Genomic DNA, 11,868 nt, shown 5'->3' on the forward strand with positions numbered 1-11,868 from the left:
CGGACGTTGACTTTTATTCACAGCGCGATGTCTCGGCAATTTGGGCGTTAGTGAGACTGCATATCGTATGCAGCAGCGAATGCACGCGAAATTGTTTAAAAATACTTACAAAAAATACTACTAGTAGTCTTTGTAAACAATTTTTTAATCGCGTTATGCTCTACTGCACAGTGTTCCGATATGGTGCATCTTTCTCGCGCATGCGCGGCCGAAACAGTAACGTATCTATATTAGGATGATGAGGTAGTAGAGCCCTGAGGCAGTTAAACAATCTGTTCCGAACAAAAAGACGCCAGGACGTGTCCTACGAGTTACAAAATATACACAAATACACATGTTAAAATTAATTTTTCAGAGTCAAATCGTAATAATTTTTTAAAATTCTGTGGGGTGCGCTCATGGTACCCCATTTTATCGAGAATCTAACTTTACTGAGGCTGAAATCGCCGCGCATGCGTGAAAAAAGATGCGCCATATCGGAACACTGCTACTGCAGCGGTTTCCAACCTGGGAGGCGCCAAAATAATTTAATAAAAAATTAATTTGCAGTCTCCGCTTTCTTGTAATAAAGTTTTTATAAAATAAAAGGGAGGCGTAGTAGCACAAAGGTTGGAAACCGCTGCTCTCCTGTAAATTTCCAATTGAAAGCATTACGAAAGAATTATGTCGAAAAGATTACCAAAATATCGCGGAGCGCTGCGAGGAGTGCGGACAGGATGCGGACGTCGAGGGCAACGATGCGGCAAGCAGCGACGCGTAGAATAAAATAGTTTATTATAATCCACAGAAAAAAAAACAAGACATTTCCATGACGTCCGAAGACTCGCCGCTGTGTGTGTCGGTTAACAATAGCTGTGATTACATCGTCTCTCTCTCTCCCTCTCTTTCTCTCTCTCTCTGCCTGTCCAAGACCAACGAATTCGTGTTTATGTCAGAACGTCGAGGTGAGCAATACAGTGTATACTCGATCATGTTAGACTACGAAAGAAAGTTTCTTCCTTTTATTTATAATTTTTTTTTTATTTCTTTACGATAATCCGCTTTTTAAATAGCGCGTAACAGATTCTGTATTTATGCATCTATCCGTCCACGCGCTGTTGCACGTGCACGGATAGATGTATAAATAAATATATATATACAATATATATATTTTTTTTATGTATATGTATATGTTATATGTATATGAATTATGTATATCGGAATACCCGTCTGAACGGAAAAACCTGGAACCGCTCTCACACAATACCACACCGGCCACGACGAGGCGCGAACGATGATCATAGTTGATGATCGTCTTCAATCATCATCAGGATCATTATCAGCGATCATCGGGATCATCGTCGCGCCCCACGGCCACTGAACAACGCCCGCAAACACTCCGTCCCGTATACGAAGCTCGTACGATCTCCGACATGCGAGTCACGAACCCGATCATTTCCATCATCCGAGCATCATTTCTATTCGCGAATCGCTTGCTGTAAGCCTTCGAGGAACACTGAGAACTACTATAGAACTTCGTACGGTCGCACTCTATTCTCTACCAACAGAATTCAACGCCTTGTCTAAAGATTAACAACCGAAAGGCGTTTCAAGAAATTTTGCAACAGCACATTGCATGCGTTCAATACTCTCCTATTCGTTGAACGATTATTCGATATCTCCTACGGCAATCCACAACTTCTTTCACCCTCTACAGCTCAGTGTAACGTTCAAGTCACGCGCTGTAGACTGCGGATTATGACAAAAACAAGTACGTCAAACAAGGTTTGAAGAATTTACAAATTATTAAGAACTTCTATTTCGCATAAATATCCGCAGTCTACCGATATATCAATATTTTCCAGTCTAATTCGATCTTGAAAAGTATCTTTGCTCCTTTGCGTCTCCTTTTTAACCAATGCAGGAACGGAAGGAATGCAACGAAGGAATGCAGAGCCGCAGCACGCGATTCGCCGTAGAAACGACACTCGTCTCGCGTTTCGCCTAATCGCCGAGATCGCGAGATTCCGAGACCGATTTTCGTCGGCCTCGTTCCTTAAGTACATGAGAATCTATAGAATTATCGATTGTAGGAGCGTATCGTGTTCTTACGATTCGATGTAAGTTCACGGTTAGTAACGTAGCGTGCTCTCACCAATTCTCTCTCTTTCTTTCTTTCTCTCTTGCGTTACGTGTCTAATGAAATATGCCCTGTGGAAGATAGATCTTCTTGAAAAACGATCCCGCGCGAGTTAGGGTCGCGTTTACGTTGGCGCTGCGACGGAAGCCTCGAGAGCGGCGATGAGAGAGCTCCATAATATCCTGTTCTTGTGAAACAACTTCGTTCGATCAAGTTGCAAATCAACGTCGATCATTTTTCTGTGGAACTTTCACTGGAGTGAGTTCGCGTAATTCCTGGCTTATTTTTGAAGGTGTGACACAATTTACTTTTAGTACTCAATCCTGAGGAACTTCCGGGATAAAAGCATATTCGTGCACCCCTTTGGGCTACCGGCTACCTGTCTTTTGGAACTGGAATCAGAACTATGAATCAGAAAAATGTCACGAATATAACAGTGAAAATTTCATAGAAAAATAATGAAAAACAACAAGGTCTACCTCTGCAGATCGCCTCCACTCTAAAACAACGGAGCACAGTCCTCTCTCATCGTCGCTCCGATTGTCGCGGCCCGACCGTAAACGCGCCCATCGCCAATCCCTTCGCAAAACCCGTACAACAGTAAATCATCGAAGATTCGTTCCAATCCGTTACGGTTCCCCCTGATTTCGCCTCGTTCGAGCGAACGCGATCCACGACGCTGTAACCCTCTACGTTTCTCGTTCGTCGCGAAAGATTCGCTCGGATCTCGAGTTCGGAACCGATCCCAGGTTAACGTTACCGGATGCGAACAGACAGCGTGCGATCTGCAAAAGAAAAATGAACGCGAACGTCTCCGGGCGACTCCCTTTCGCCGGTCGGCGAGAATTTCGAGTCTCTACCTTACTCCCGGAAATGTTTGTAAATTTCTTTAGTACTCCCGTGCGAAAACGAATTACATATTGCAGCAGGTTCCGAGAGAACATACTTCGAAGGGTGAACGATAAAGGGGGCCGAATGGAGGCAGGTGTGAACGAAATTGTAGGGCAAGGGGTCAAAGCACGCGAAACAGCGCCCTCTGTGACTTTCTATCAGGTTGGTGCATATGAAATGATTGTTGATCGGACATTTCATTTGCGACAACGTAATGCAGGAGGTTCCAACTTGTAGCTCGCGAGTTCTTCCCCCAGTCTTAGACTTCTCGTTTTTCCCCACTTTTCACACAGCGACGGCGGGGAAGAAGTGGCCCGCCTCTGCCGTAGAACTTCGTCCCTGTTCCCGCGCCTCTGTGCCGCCCACTAATTCTACGACTGTACGTAGTAGTGGGAAGAGATTCGACTAATGGTGGGGACCTTACAGTTCTCGAAGGGGAACAAGTTGGAACTGCCTGACGTAATATGTCGAACAGATCGGACGGTGAAAAGAAACCGGAAGAGACGTTCGTTCCGCGGGGCCAGTGAAAAACGGGTTCGAGCACAAGGCGAAGCCACGAAGAGGAGGAGGCCGCTGTTTTAGCGACGATCAGCTGTTTTAGGTCGGCGTAGATCGCGGCGTATCGAAACCAACCGAGATATTATGGCACGGGACGGGCGACCGTACGTCGCTCTTGAGAAGAATAAAGCTGCGATTGCCTTGGCAATTGGAATCTCGACTCACCGCGAACCGAATGAGAACCCCTGGAGCTCGTCGTCGAATCTAGCGCATAGTCTTTCTCGCTGGAGCACCTGTGACCTCGAGGAAACGACGGGGAAGAAGTCTCGGGCTCGAAAGAAGAGGAAAGGGAAAAGGATACCTCGAAGAGGACTAACGCAGCGAGCGCAGAATCGAGCATTAAATCGCGGCAAACGAAATAGCTAAGCGAGGGAACGCGAACCCGGAGAGTGTGAATCGTCTCGTCGGGGCCACGAGGTCACGCCTACCGCCCGAGACCACGCCTATCACGCGAGAGGCCACGCCCCCGACGCAGATTCCAAGCTCTCTCGACCGTTTCCCGCATTCCTACGCCATATTCTGGGATCCCCTCGGGATCACGCTTTGTCTGAACCACTCTATATTCACTCGTTTCCCTGTTTTCGAGCACGCGATCACCGACGTCGTGAGACTGAAACATGACACTGCGAACCTTGATCCCTAAATGCTCGAATAGTACGAATAATAATTAATTTGCGGAGAGAATACCCCATCCGCGCCGATAGCTAATACAAAAATACTGTTCTGTTGCACCATATCTCTTTCTACTATCCCTAGTATCATTATGCATAATAATCCCTGTAGTTCTTTTTTTTTTTAAACGCTCCTTCGATCGCCTGTCGAGGAAAGGAGGAAAGAAAAATACTGAACGAGGAGTGTCGAGAAAAGTCACAGGATATCGTCCCCTATTTCTCGATCGAAAACGTTCCATTATTTCTTTTTTTGTTGTTGTTGTTGTTGTACGTTCGATTTTTCTTTTTATGTTTTTCTTTTCTTTTCTCCGTCGATCGTGATCGGTTTGAGAACGACGCTTCGAAGAAAACGAAACCACGAAATCGCTCGAGTGCACCGCGTCCGGAAAATTCGCGTGCGCGTGTAAAATGTCGTGCGAAAATTACGTATACTCGTTCGACGGCGCGCGTTGCTCTCTCCCGCTCTCTCACAAGGAGAGAGAGAGAGCACGGCGACGACGATTCGACAGAGGAACCGGTCGCCGGTATTTCCGCGGAAATCTCACAGAGTTGCCAGTCATGATATGCGAACGACACGGGCCAACTTCGCCATTTTTCCCCTCCCCATTTTGTCGCCGATTCTCCGGATTCTTCCATTCTTTGCTCTCTCTTTTCCATTTTTGCATGATCGTTCGATTTAATTTTAAACGGGCCCGGGAGCAGAGGACTCTCGTTTCTCGATCAGAAAGGGAAGCCCCCTGTCGCCCCCCTGGCCCTTCGTTTATTCGCTACGATTATTAATTGTATAGTTTATATATTTTGTGTTTTTTGTTTTCTTCTTCTTGTTTTTTTTTTAATATATTCAGCATCACAGTAAGATAGCGCCCTTCATTATTAAGTGATCGTCGATCAGCTCGGACCATTTTTATATTCATTCCTCTCTTTCTTTCTCGCTCTCTCAACAACATACTCTACTAACAACACGTCTAAACATCGTCGAATAATTGTCATGCCGACATCGGATGCCATCCACGCGCATGATCGGTATTATCGCGTTCGTGTGGTGACCATGCGACGCAAATCAACCAGAAACGGAGTCGGTGGAAACGAGAACCGTACGATAAAACGATTATATACCGCGCGTCGGGCACAGATTATCCGTAACAAACGATCAATAACACAAGGGCAACACAAGCGCTCGTTATGATACCGACGACATCCCCCGCGGCTGTTCGCAGTCGTGTACCAAGGTGTGCGAACGCGAATCAAACGGACAAAATGACGCGCAGAGCTCGCGAACGAAACGGAGAAAAAGGATCACCGACAGTCCTCCGGTCTGAGACTCTCGAACGAGCAACAACGCGAGCGAAACGCTCGAAGGGAAGAAACTATTTGTACGATAGGTTCGAAACGAGTCGTCTCACTCTCCCTCTGTCTAGACCAGGACTTGAAACAACTATTCAGAACTGTTACGCGACGTCTCTGATTAAAACACTTCTTTTCAACACGTCGATTGCCACGCCGATATCTACAAAAAAGTCACACAAAATTCAAACAACTTATCTCATAATACAAGAATAGATAAAATTCATCATAATGATTTCTCTAATATTTCCATACCTCTCGTGAATCTTCATAAAATTTAGTTCACTTAATAGATCGTGTTTAAAATTTCCGTAAATTCATAAAATCCGCAGTCCGCTGTTTCGCGACAGCTTTCAGGCGCTGATTTAGACACAGGAGGCCGACCAGTAGTAATAAATAGCCGAGAGTAATAAATATCCGATGGAAACCGATTAAACACTGACCCTTTTTTTCTCTTTAGTCGAGCTCGATGCTAATTAAACGTGTACTCGAAGGAGGAACTGAAGTCTTTGAGAGACACAACCTTCGATAGACCCGGTTTTAGACGAGCCGCGGACAGAAGGGTTGAATTCGAGACTTTCCTGTTAAGTACAACGGGTGAATCGGCGTTCATTGAATGAATGGAACGGTCTCGGTTTGCTACGAACGAGAAACCAGTTTGAAGGAATCGTGACTCGAGCATTGCGGACCATTTTCGACGCGTTTGCAGGATTCACTCGTTCGACGAACGTTCTCGGTGATATTGTTCACGGTGGTCCCTTCTGTCCACGATGATCGTTAACGTTCTTGTAAACCCCCCGTACATAGGCCCTCTAGGACTAGCTGGTTAATGGGTCGACGCATCGTAACAACGTGTTCAATGGTTCGCGTCTACTAGCTTTTGGTGGACTGTCTACGTTTTCGTTCCGATCTATCTGTAAAGTCAGCGAAAAAATGATTTCTAGAAATAGACACTTATAATTACTCTGAAAATAAATAGTTACAAAAATAAGCGAGCATTTCATGCTTAAAATACCTTAGGTAAAAAACTTAATTAATTTGCACCACATTACGGAGTGGAATGTGTGGTCTCTCTCTATTATATATACTAGATCGTAAAAAGCGTAATTCTAACAAAATCGTTTTTCAACTACCGTGTAAAAAAACATCCAACGACAACTTCGCCTATTATATATCTTTACACGTTAATTACTCGTAGTGCGACAGAGTTCAATAATTAAAAAAAAAAATATAATAATAAAAGAAAAAAAAAATAAAACACGTGGTTCAATAAATAAGAGTGCAACAAGAGATTAGAAATAGGATAAAAGGACGCGATCGATATCGATCGACCCATCGATTAGATCGCCGGTACTCGCAGTAATAAATAACTGTGCTGAGAAAAATCTGGTACATCTCCGCGAAGATTACCCCGGTATAATAATTGTTCGATTAATCATCTCTCACTCTCTCTCTCTCTCTTTCTTTCGTCGCGTCTTCACACACACACGCACAAAACACACTCCCCTCCCCAACCACCCCACGATTAACCATCCCCGAAGACCCAACCCCCCATCCCTTGTTCAGTCATAGCTTTCGACGCTGTGGAAGAAAGAAGACGTTCTACACGCGCTATACGTGTATTCTCCCGTCGTGAAATATACGAAAAACGCAAGCACTCACGATAACCCCCGATATCTAAACTTAAAAATCGAGTCAACTTTTTCCGTTTTCTTTTGTACTCTTCTACAAACTCTCTCGCTCGTCAAACTCTACCCTTACCCTACGTCCTACGCGACGCGGGTTGTCCCCAAGAAAAACTTCGAGCGCGTCTCTTTTTCTTTTCTTTTCAGCTGCGAATTCGAGAACGCGATGCGAAGGACTTGAACGAAACGGCACAAAATGTATCACCATCGAGAGAGCGGCCGCCCTCGATTGTTTCAGGCCGCGAGAACCTCGAACCGGGAAACTCAATCGGAAACAAAAAACGAGACCGTGAGCGAAGACTTGAGATTCTAACGAACGCGACAGAGCACGGAGACGCGCGCGCGCGTATCGTACACACATCCTTCTCTCTCTCTCTCGTGTGTACGCTCTCTTTTTTTATTCCTGTGCTCCTCCCGCCACCGGACCTATTTCCCAAAACGACAGAAACGAATCTAGTGGCACACTGTGTCAATACTTTACGATGCCGAAACGGCGGTCGAGGAACTTGTACTATTCCCGACGCGTCCTTTTCGGACGTTGATTGACCCCGACCTCGTCGGTGCCGCGCGACTTTTTACCGATTTGTACCTGACTCTGTGCGGTTAGCTGCAACGAGATCGCGTGAGTGTTCAACTTCTCGGCCAATAGCAGGTCTTTCAGACCCTTCATCTTTTGACTGTACAACGTTATCCTCGGCTTCTCGTTCTCCGAGTCAGTCTCTACCTCGGGGTCGAGGCTCTCCTGAGAGGTGGAAGGCGCTGGTGGAAGAGCGCCGTCCGGTGGGGCGACGAACGGCTCACCGCCGCCTTGCAAGAGGTAATCTCTGTTAAGTATTTTCTCGCTGCACGCCGCCGTTAAAGCTTGGATGCTCGGGTGCATCGGAGCCGGGTTCGACGGCACCTTCGACTCCAACGATTTGATCAGATCGCGTGCCGCGTTTCCCCTCTCCTTCGTCTTGCAGTAGTTGTTGTTGTTGTTGTTCAACGTCTCCTCCGGGCTGGTCTCGCGCTTCTGCGCCCGTTCCTCTTCCTGTTTCGCCTCCGCGTCGTAGCAATCGATGATCACCTGTGCACGAATCCCGGCATCGAACTTCGAGATCGTGTTGACCAGAGGCCTGGCCCAACCGATGTGCAAGACCGGCGTGTTCGCGCCCTCTTCCCACTGGCATATGCCGTCGTAGAACCTCAGCAGGTACGCGAAACATCGTGGCTGCCGCAGCAGACGCTCGTCCGCTCGCACCGTGTGCGGTATCAGCTCGTTCGCTATCTCCAACAGCTCCTTATAGATCTCACCGTCGTCCCTCGAGTAGTCGTATCTGCCGTTCACATTCAACAACGCAATCAGTACCGACCTCTCCGATGCACGGTGGTTGACGAAAATAAGAGATAGACGGCAGATGTTTATGCAATTTTCAATTTTTATAGACAAATTTTGAGAAAGCAGCAATGAAATGAAATCCTATTTTCAATGGGAACAGCCTTTGTAGATCCAAAACAGGTAGAAATCGAATTTTATAAATGTATAAATATCCGCAGATTTCGATTTTAGAAATCGAACATTTTATACATAGCCACCTAACATTTTCATCAGCCACGATTGCCACTACCACCAGGCTCTACTTACTTCCTCAGAACATCCGCTGCATCCGCCCACGACGCTAGAGCATTCGCGTGTAGACCGTGTCTGTACAAATAGCCACCTTGATAGGTGTACGGATACACATGAGCATTTCCATAATACTTTCTCGCGGACCGTATGGCTTCCTGAAAGAGGCGGGACATCGTCCATTGGAAGCAAACTAGCAAAACACCTTATACGTACCTGAAACAGGTCTATGGCGGGCGGTCTACCAGGCGTCGACGCCGCTTCTTCCAAGTCCCCCAGGTTCCCCAAAGCCATAGGATACTTTGCCAAATGGCCTAGATCATATAGCAACCACAACAACTCCTGCTGCAGCAATGCCACTTCCGCTGCATCCGCTGTTGCGCTTAGACTGGGATTTATAGCCGAAACTATAGTGGCTACCTCCATTGCTCTCGAGCACACCACAGCCTGCCCGTTTACGTACAGCCACGACCTAGAGGCTACTCCGGGCTCCACCGGCTGGCCACGCTTGTCCTCGTTTCCTTTTCCTGAAAGCGTACGAACATTGTTATATGAAATTCCAGTATCATTTTCCCCTTCTCCGCTTAGAATACGTTTCTTTATCATAATAGATGCAAGACTTGGCTTGCTGTCTCCAAATCAGACTCGGCTGTGCTTGGAGTTGGCAGTGGCTTGGTAGTCGAACCAGTTCTGCTCTTGTTGTGCTTGCATAGAAATTAGGAAAGCTTGGAGGTAGATGTGGTCTTAGAAAACTATATGTGATTGATTGTATGTTGTGTTTTAAACGGTGATGGAAGTAGTGGAAGATTAGGAAGAGAATAGGAGTAGAGGTACATCGGTAATGGTTAAAACGATTTAGCATTTGTTCCTTAAGGGTTGTCGAATATTCTAACTATCGTAGATTCGCTATTTTTTGGCTTTCGTTCTTTATGGCGTTCACGGACTGGTTTACGTTAAGAAGAACTCAAGGCATTTAGCGTAGTACTTAGAGAGGATTCACGTACCGTGCCATGTGACCTCAGCCGTATCAGTGCCGTTCTCCCCATAGACTACCCAGGCGTGATCCTCGGACATTGCCAGGTGTACATCCTTGAACCCTAAAACCTGGCAACCAGCCACCACCGCGAAAGCCACTCCGAAACAATCGAGTTTGTTCGCTGTGAGGTAGCTGTATAGACTCTGCAGATGTGCGCGGTCCTTGTAGTAGCTTCTGGTGAGGGAGTTCCATATCACGTCGGAGACCTTCTTGACGAGCTCCCTGGTCGCATATTTGGTGTCGTATACCGTGAGGTCGACCGCCCCCTTGATCACCGCGTGGAACTTGGTGTAGAGAGCCTCGGCGATGTGGAACTCAACCGCCGGCAGTTTCGTCTCATCGTAAACAGTGGCTTCCTGCGACGCGAACGTACGGTTGCAGGTTAGGGAATTCTCGACGGCGCCGACGAGAATCGAGAGTAACGCCAGGTCCGGCTCCGAGCTGTTTTCCAGCTGGTTCTGGAAGATCTGGACGATCGACGAGATGCTCCGTATCGGAAAGAGAGCCTTGTCCTCGTCCCGAAAACCCGCCATGTCGCGAACGGCAGGCTACCACGCACGAGATCGAGCCTCGACCGTCGTCACTCTCAAGCCACGAGTGTCATCTTGCGTTCTGTTAATCTTGACAGAAACCCTCGGCGAGGCACCGCGACCACTTCGGTATCCTCTCGCGCGACTAACGTCGCATCCTAGACAACGTTGATTTCCTCGCTCGCGGACGCGGAACTATCACATTTCCGCACCATAAAATGTATCACAACCGTCGTAGACTCATCTAGCGGCGCGCCGCCACTAGCACCGTTTCCATTGAGCTCGGCTCCGTAACGTCGCACTCGGCCCGACGCAACCAGAAGGCGCGTTTCCCTGTGAACGACCACGTTAAAGTCCGCTACACACATCCGTTTTCGTGCGGTAACGTAATTGCGGCAAATATTCCATTGCGGCGCCGCAACTACGATTCAAACAAATCTGCAGCGCCTAATTGAATCCATAGTATTTCACACAGCAATTCCGGAATCGCACGGTCGCCAAACGTTAAAAAAACGCATGTGTGTAGCAAGCCTAAGCCCTCCACATGACCACGCGCGCGCGCGCCACCGTTTTGCGTTCCAGAATTTTCCACTGCTATCGCGGAGATGCGCATTAATCGATTAATACTCTTAATTCGATCGAGTAATTTCTAATTTCTGTAATTTTTCTTCTATGCGCGAACTCGATTATGTTTTATTCGCACAGATTGTATTCGGAATAAATAATATGTGTTTACATCCAAATTTGTTCGAAATAAATTTACTGAATAATTACTCGCGGATGCATCTCTACGATCTCAATAATCGTAAATTGAAAATATCAGAACACGTCATTTCGCTGTCTCGTAGAAAATTAGAATTAAAATAGTTCTAAACACAAAATGGCAGATTTTAATCCGAAGAATAAACACGAGTTACCCCTTACCCTACGATCAGCTTTTTCCAACTAGTATCTGGAAAACAATAAGCCCCATATAGTCTCACCTGAACTTGCCAATTCAAGGTCGTAGGAAGATGACCTTGTACATTGTTTCTTGACGACGGTTTCCAACTTCATAAATACTTAATCATTCATTGATTCGAATATTGGTCACTTAGCTAGTCAGACACGCAAATGAGCCGCTTCCTTCTCTTCGAAATTTCTAATTTGAACGAAATTGCAACATCGGATGAAATTGGTGCTCCACCTAACGGTAATACTTCGTAGTTGTAGATCGCAGTTCTACCATAGATGTCGCGTCAAGTTCAAATTACTTTGGCTCGACGCACATTGAAATATAAAAACATTTCGACACCATTCGAGGCGGGCAGAAAATATTTACGGTACGTAGACGATTAATTATTAATAAGAAGAATTTTAATTAAGTATTAGACCCTTGTAAGTTTGCGATAAAAGAATATTTCGAACGGGCCGTTTACTATTTGAAAA

At 46.4% G+C, this 11,868-nt stretch overlaps 1 protein-coding gene across 2 annotated transcripts; it reads right to left on the minus strand.

The window, feature by feature from the left end:
• Nucleotides 1-4,480: 4,480 nt before the first annotated feature.
• Mnn1 (menin 1) lies at nucleotides 4,481-11,588 on the minus strand. 2 transcript variants are annotated; one of them, XM_076440939.1, is made up of 5 exons: nucleotides 11,424-11,584; nucleotides 9,879-10,773; nucleotides 9,091-9,401; nucleotides 8,893-9,032; nucleotides 4,481-8,584 (listed from the first exon to the last, which is right to left on the minus strand). In XM_076440939.1, the coding sequence occupies exons 2-5, from the start codon at nucleotides 10,441-10,443 to the stop codon at nucleotides 7,780-7,782; spliced, it is 1,821 nt and encodes a 606-aa protein (XP_076297054.1). In that variant the 5' UTR covers nucleotides 10,444-10,773; nucleotides 11,424-11,584; the 3' UTR covers nucleotides 4,481-7,779. The 2 variants fall into 2 exon arrangements, with proteins under 2 accessions (XP_076297054.1, XP_076297055.1); XM_076440940.1 differs by having other exon boundaries at nucleotides 9,879-11,588.
• Nucleotides 11,589-11,868: the final 280 nt, after the last annotated feature.

The sequence above is a fragment of the Lasioglossum baleicum genome, chromosome 16 (assembly GCF_051020765.1).
Source record: "Lasioglossum baleicum chromosome 16, iyLasBale1, whole genome shotgun sequence".
Classification (NCBI taxonomy): domain Eukaryota; kingdom Metazoa; phylum Arthropoda; class Insecta; order Hymenoptera; family Halictidae; genus Lasioglossum; species Lasioglossum baleicum.

What these genes read in the sequence shown, in the direction of transcription:
- Mnn1 (XM_076440940.1), bottom strand. Translation starts at nt 10,443, where the DNA reads ATGGCGGGTTTTCGGGACGAGGACAAGGCTCTCTTTCCGATACGGAGC. An exon ending in GGCTGAGGTCACATGGCACG is followed by an intron (nt 9,402 to 9,878) that starts GTACGTGAATCC and finishes GTACGCTTTCAG; the next exon opens with GAAAAGGAAACGAGGACAAG. An exon ending in GCAGCGGATGTTCTGAGGAA is followed by an intron (nt 8,585 to 8,892) that starts GTAAGTAGAGCC and finishes TGTGAACGGCAG; the next exon opens with ATACGACTACTCGAGGGACG.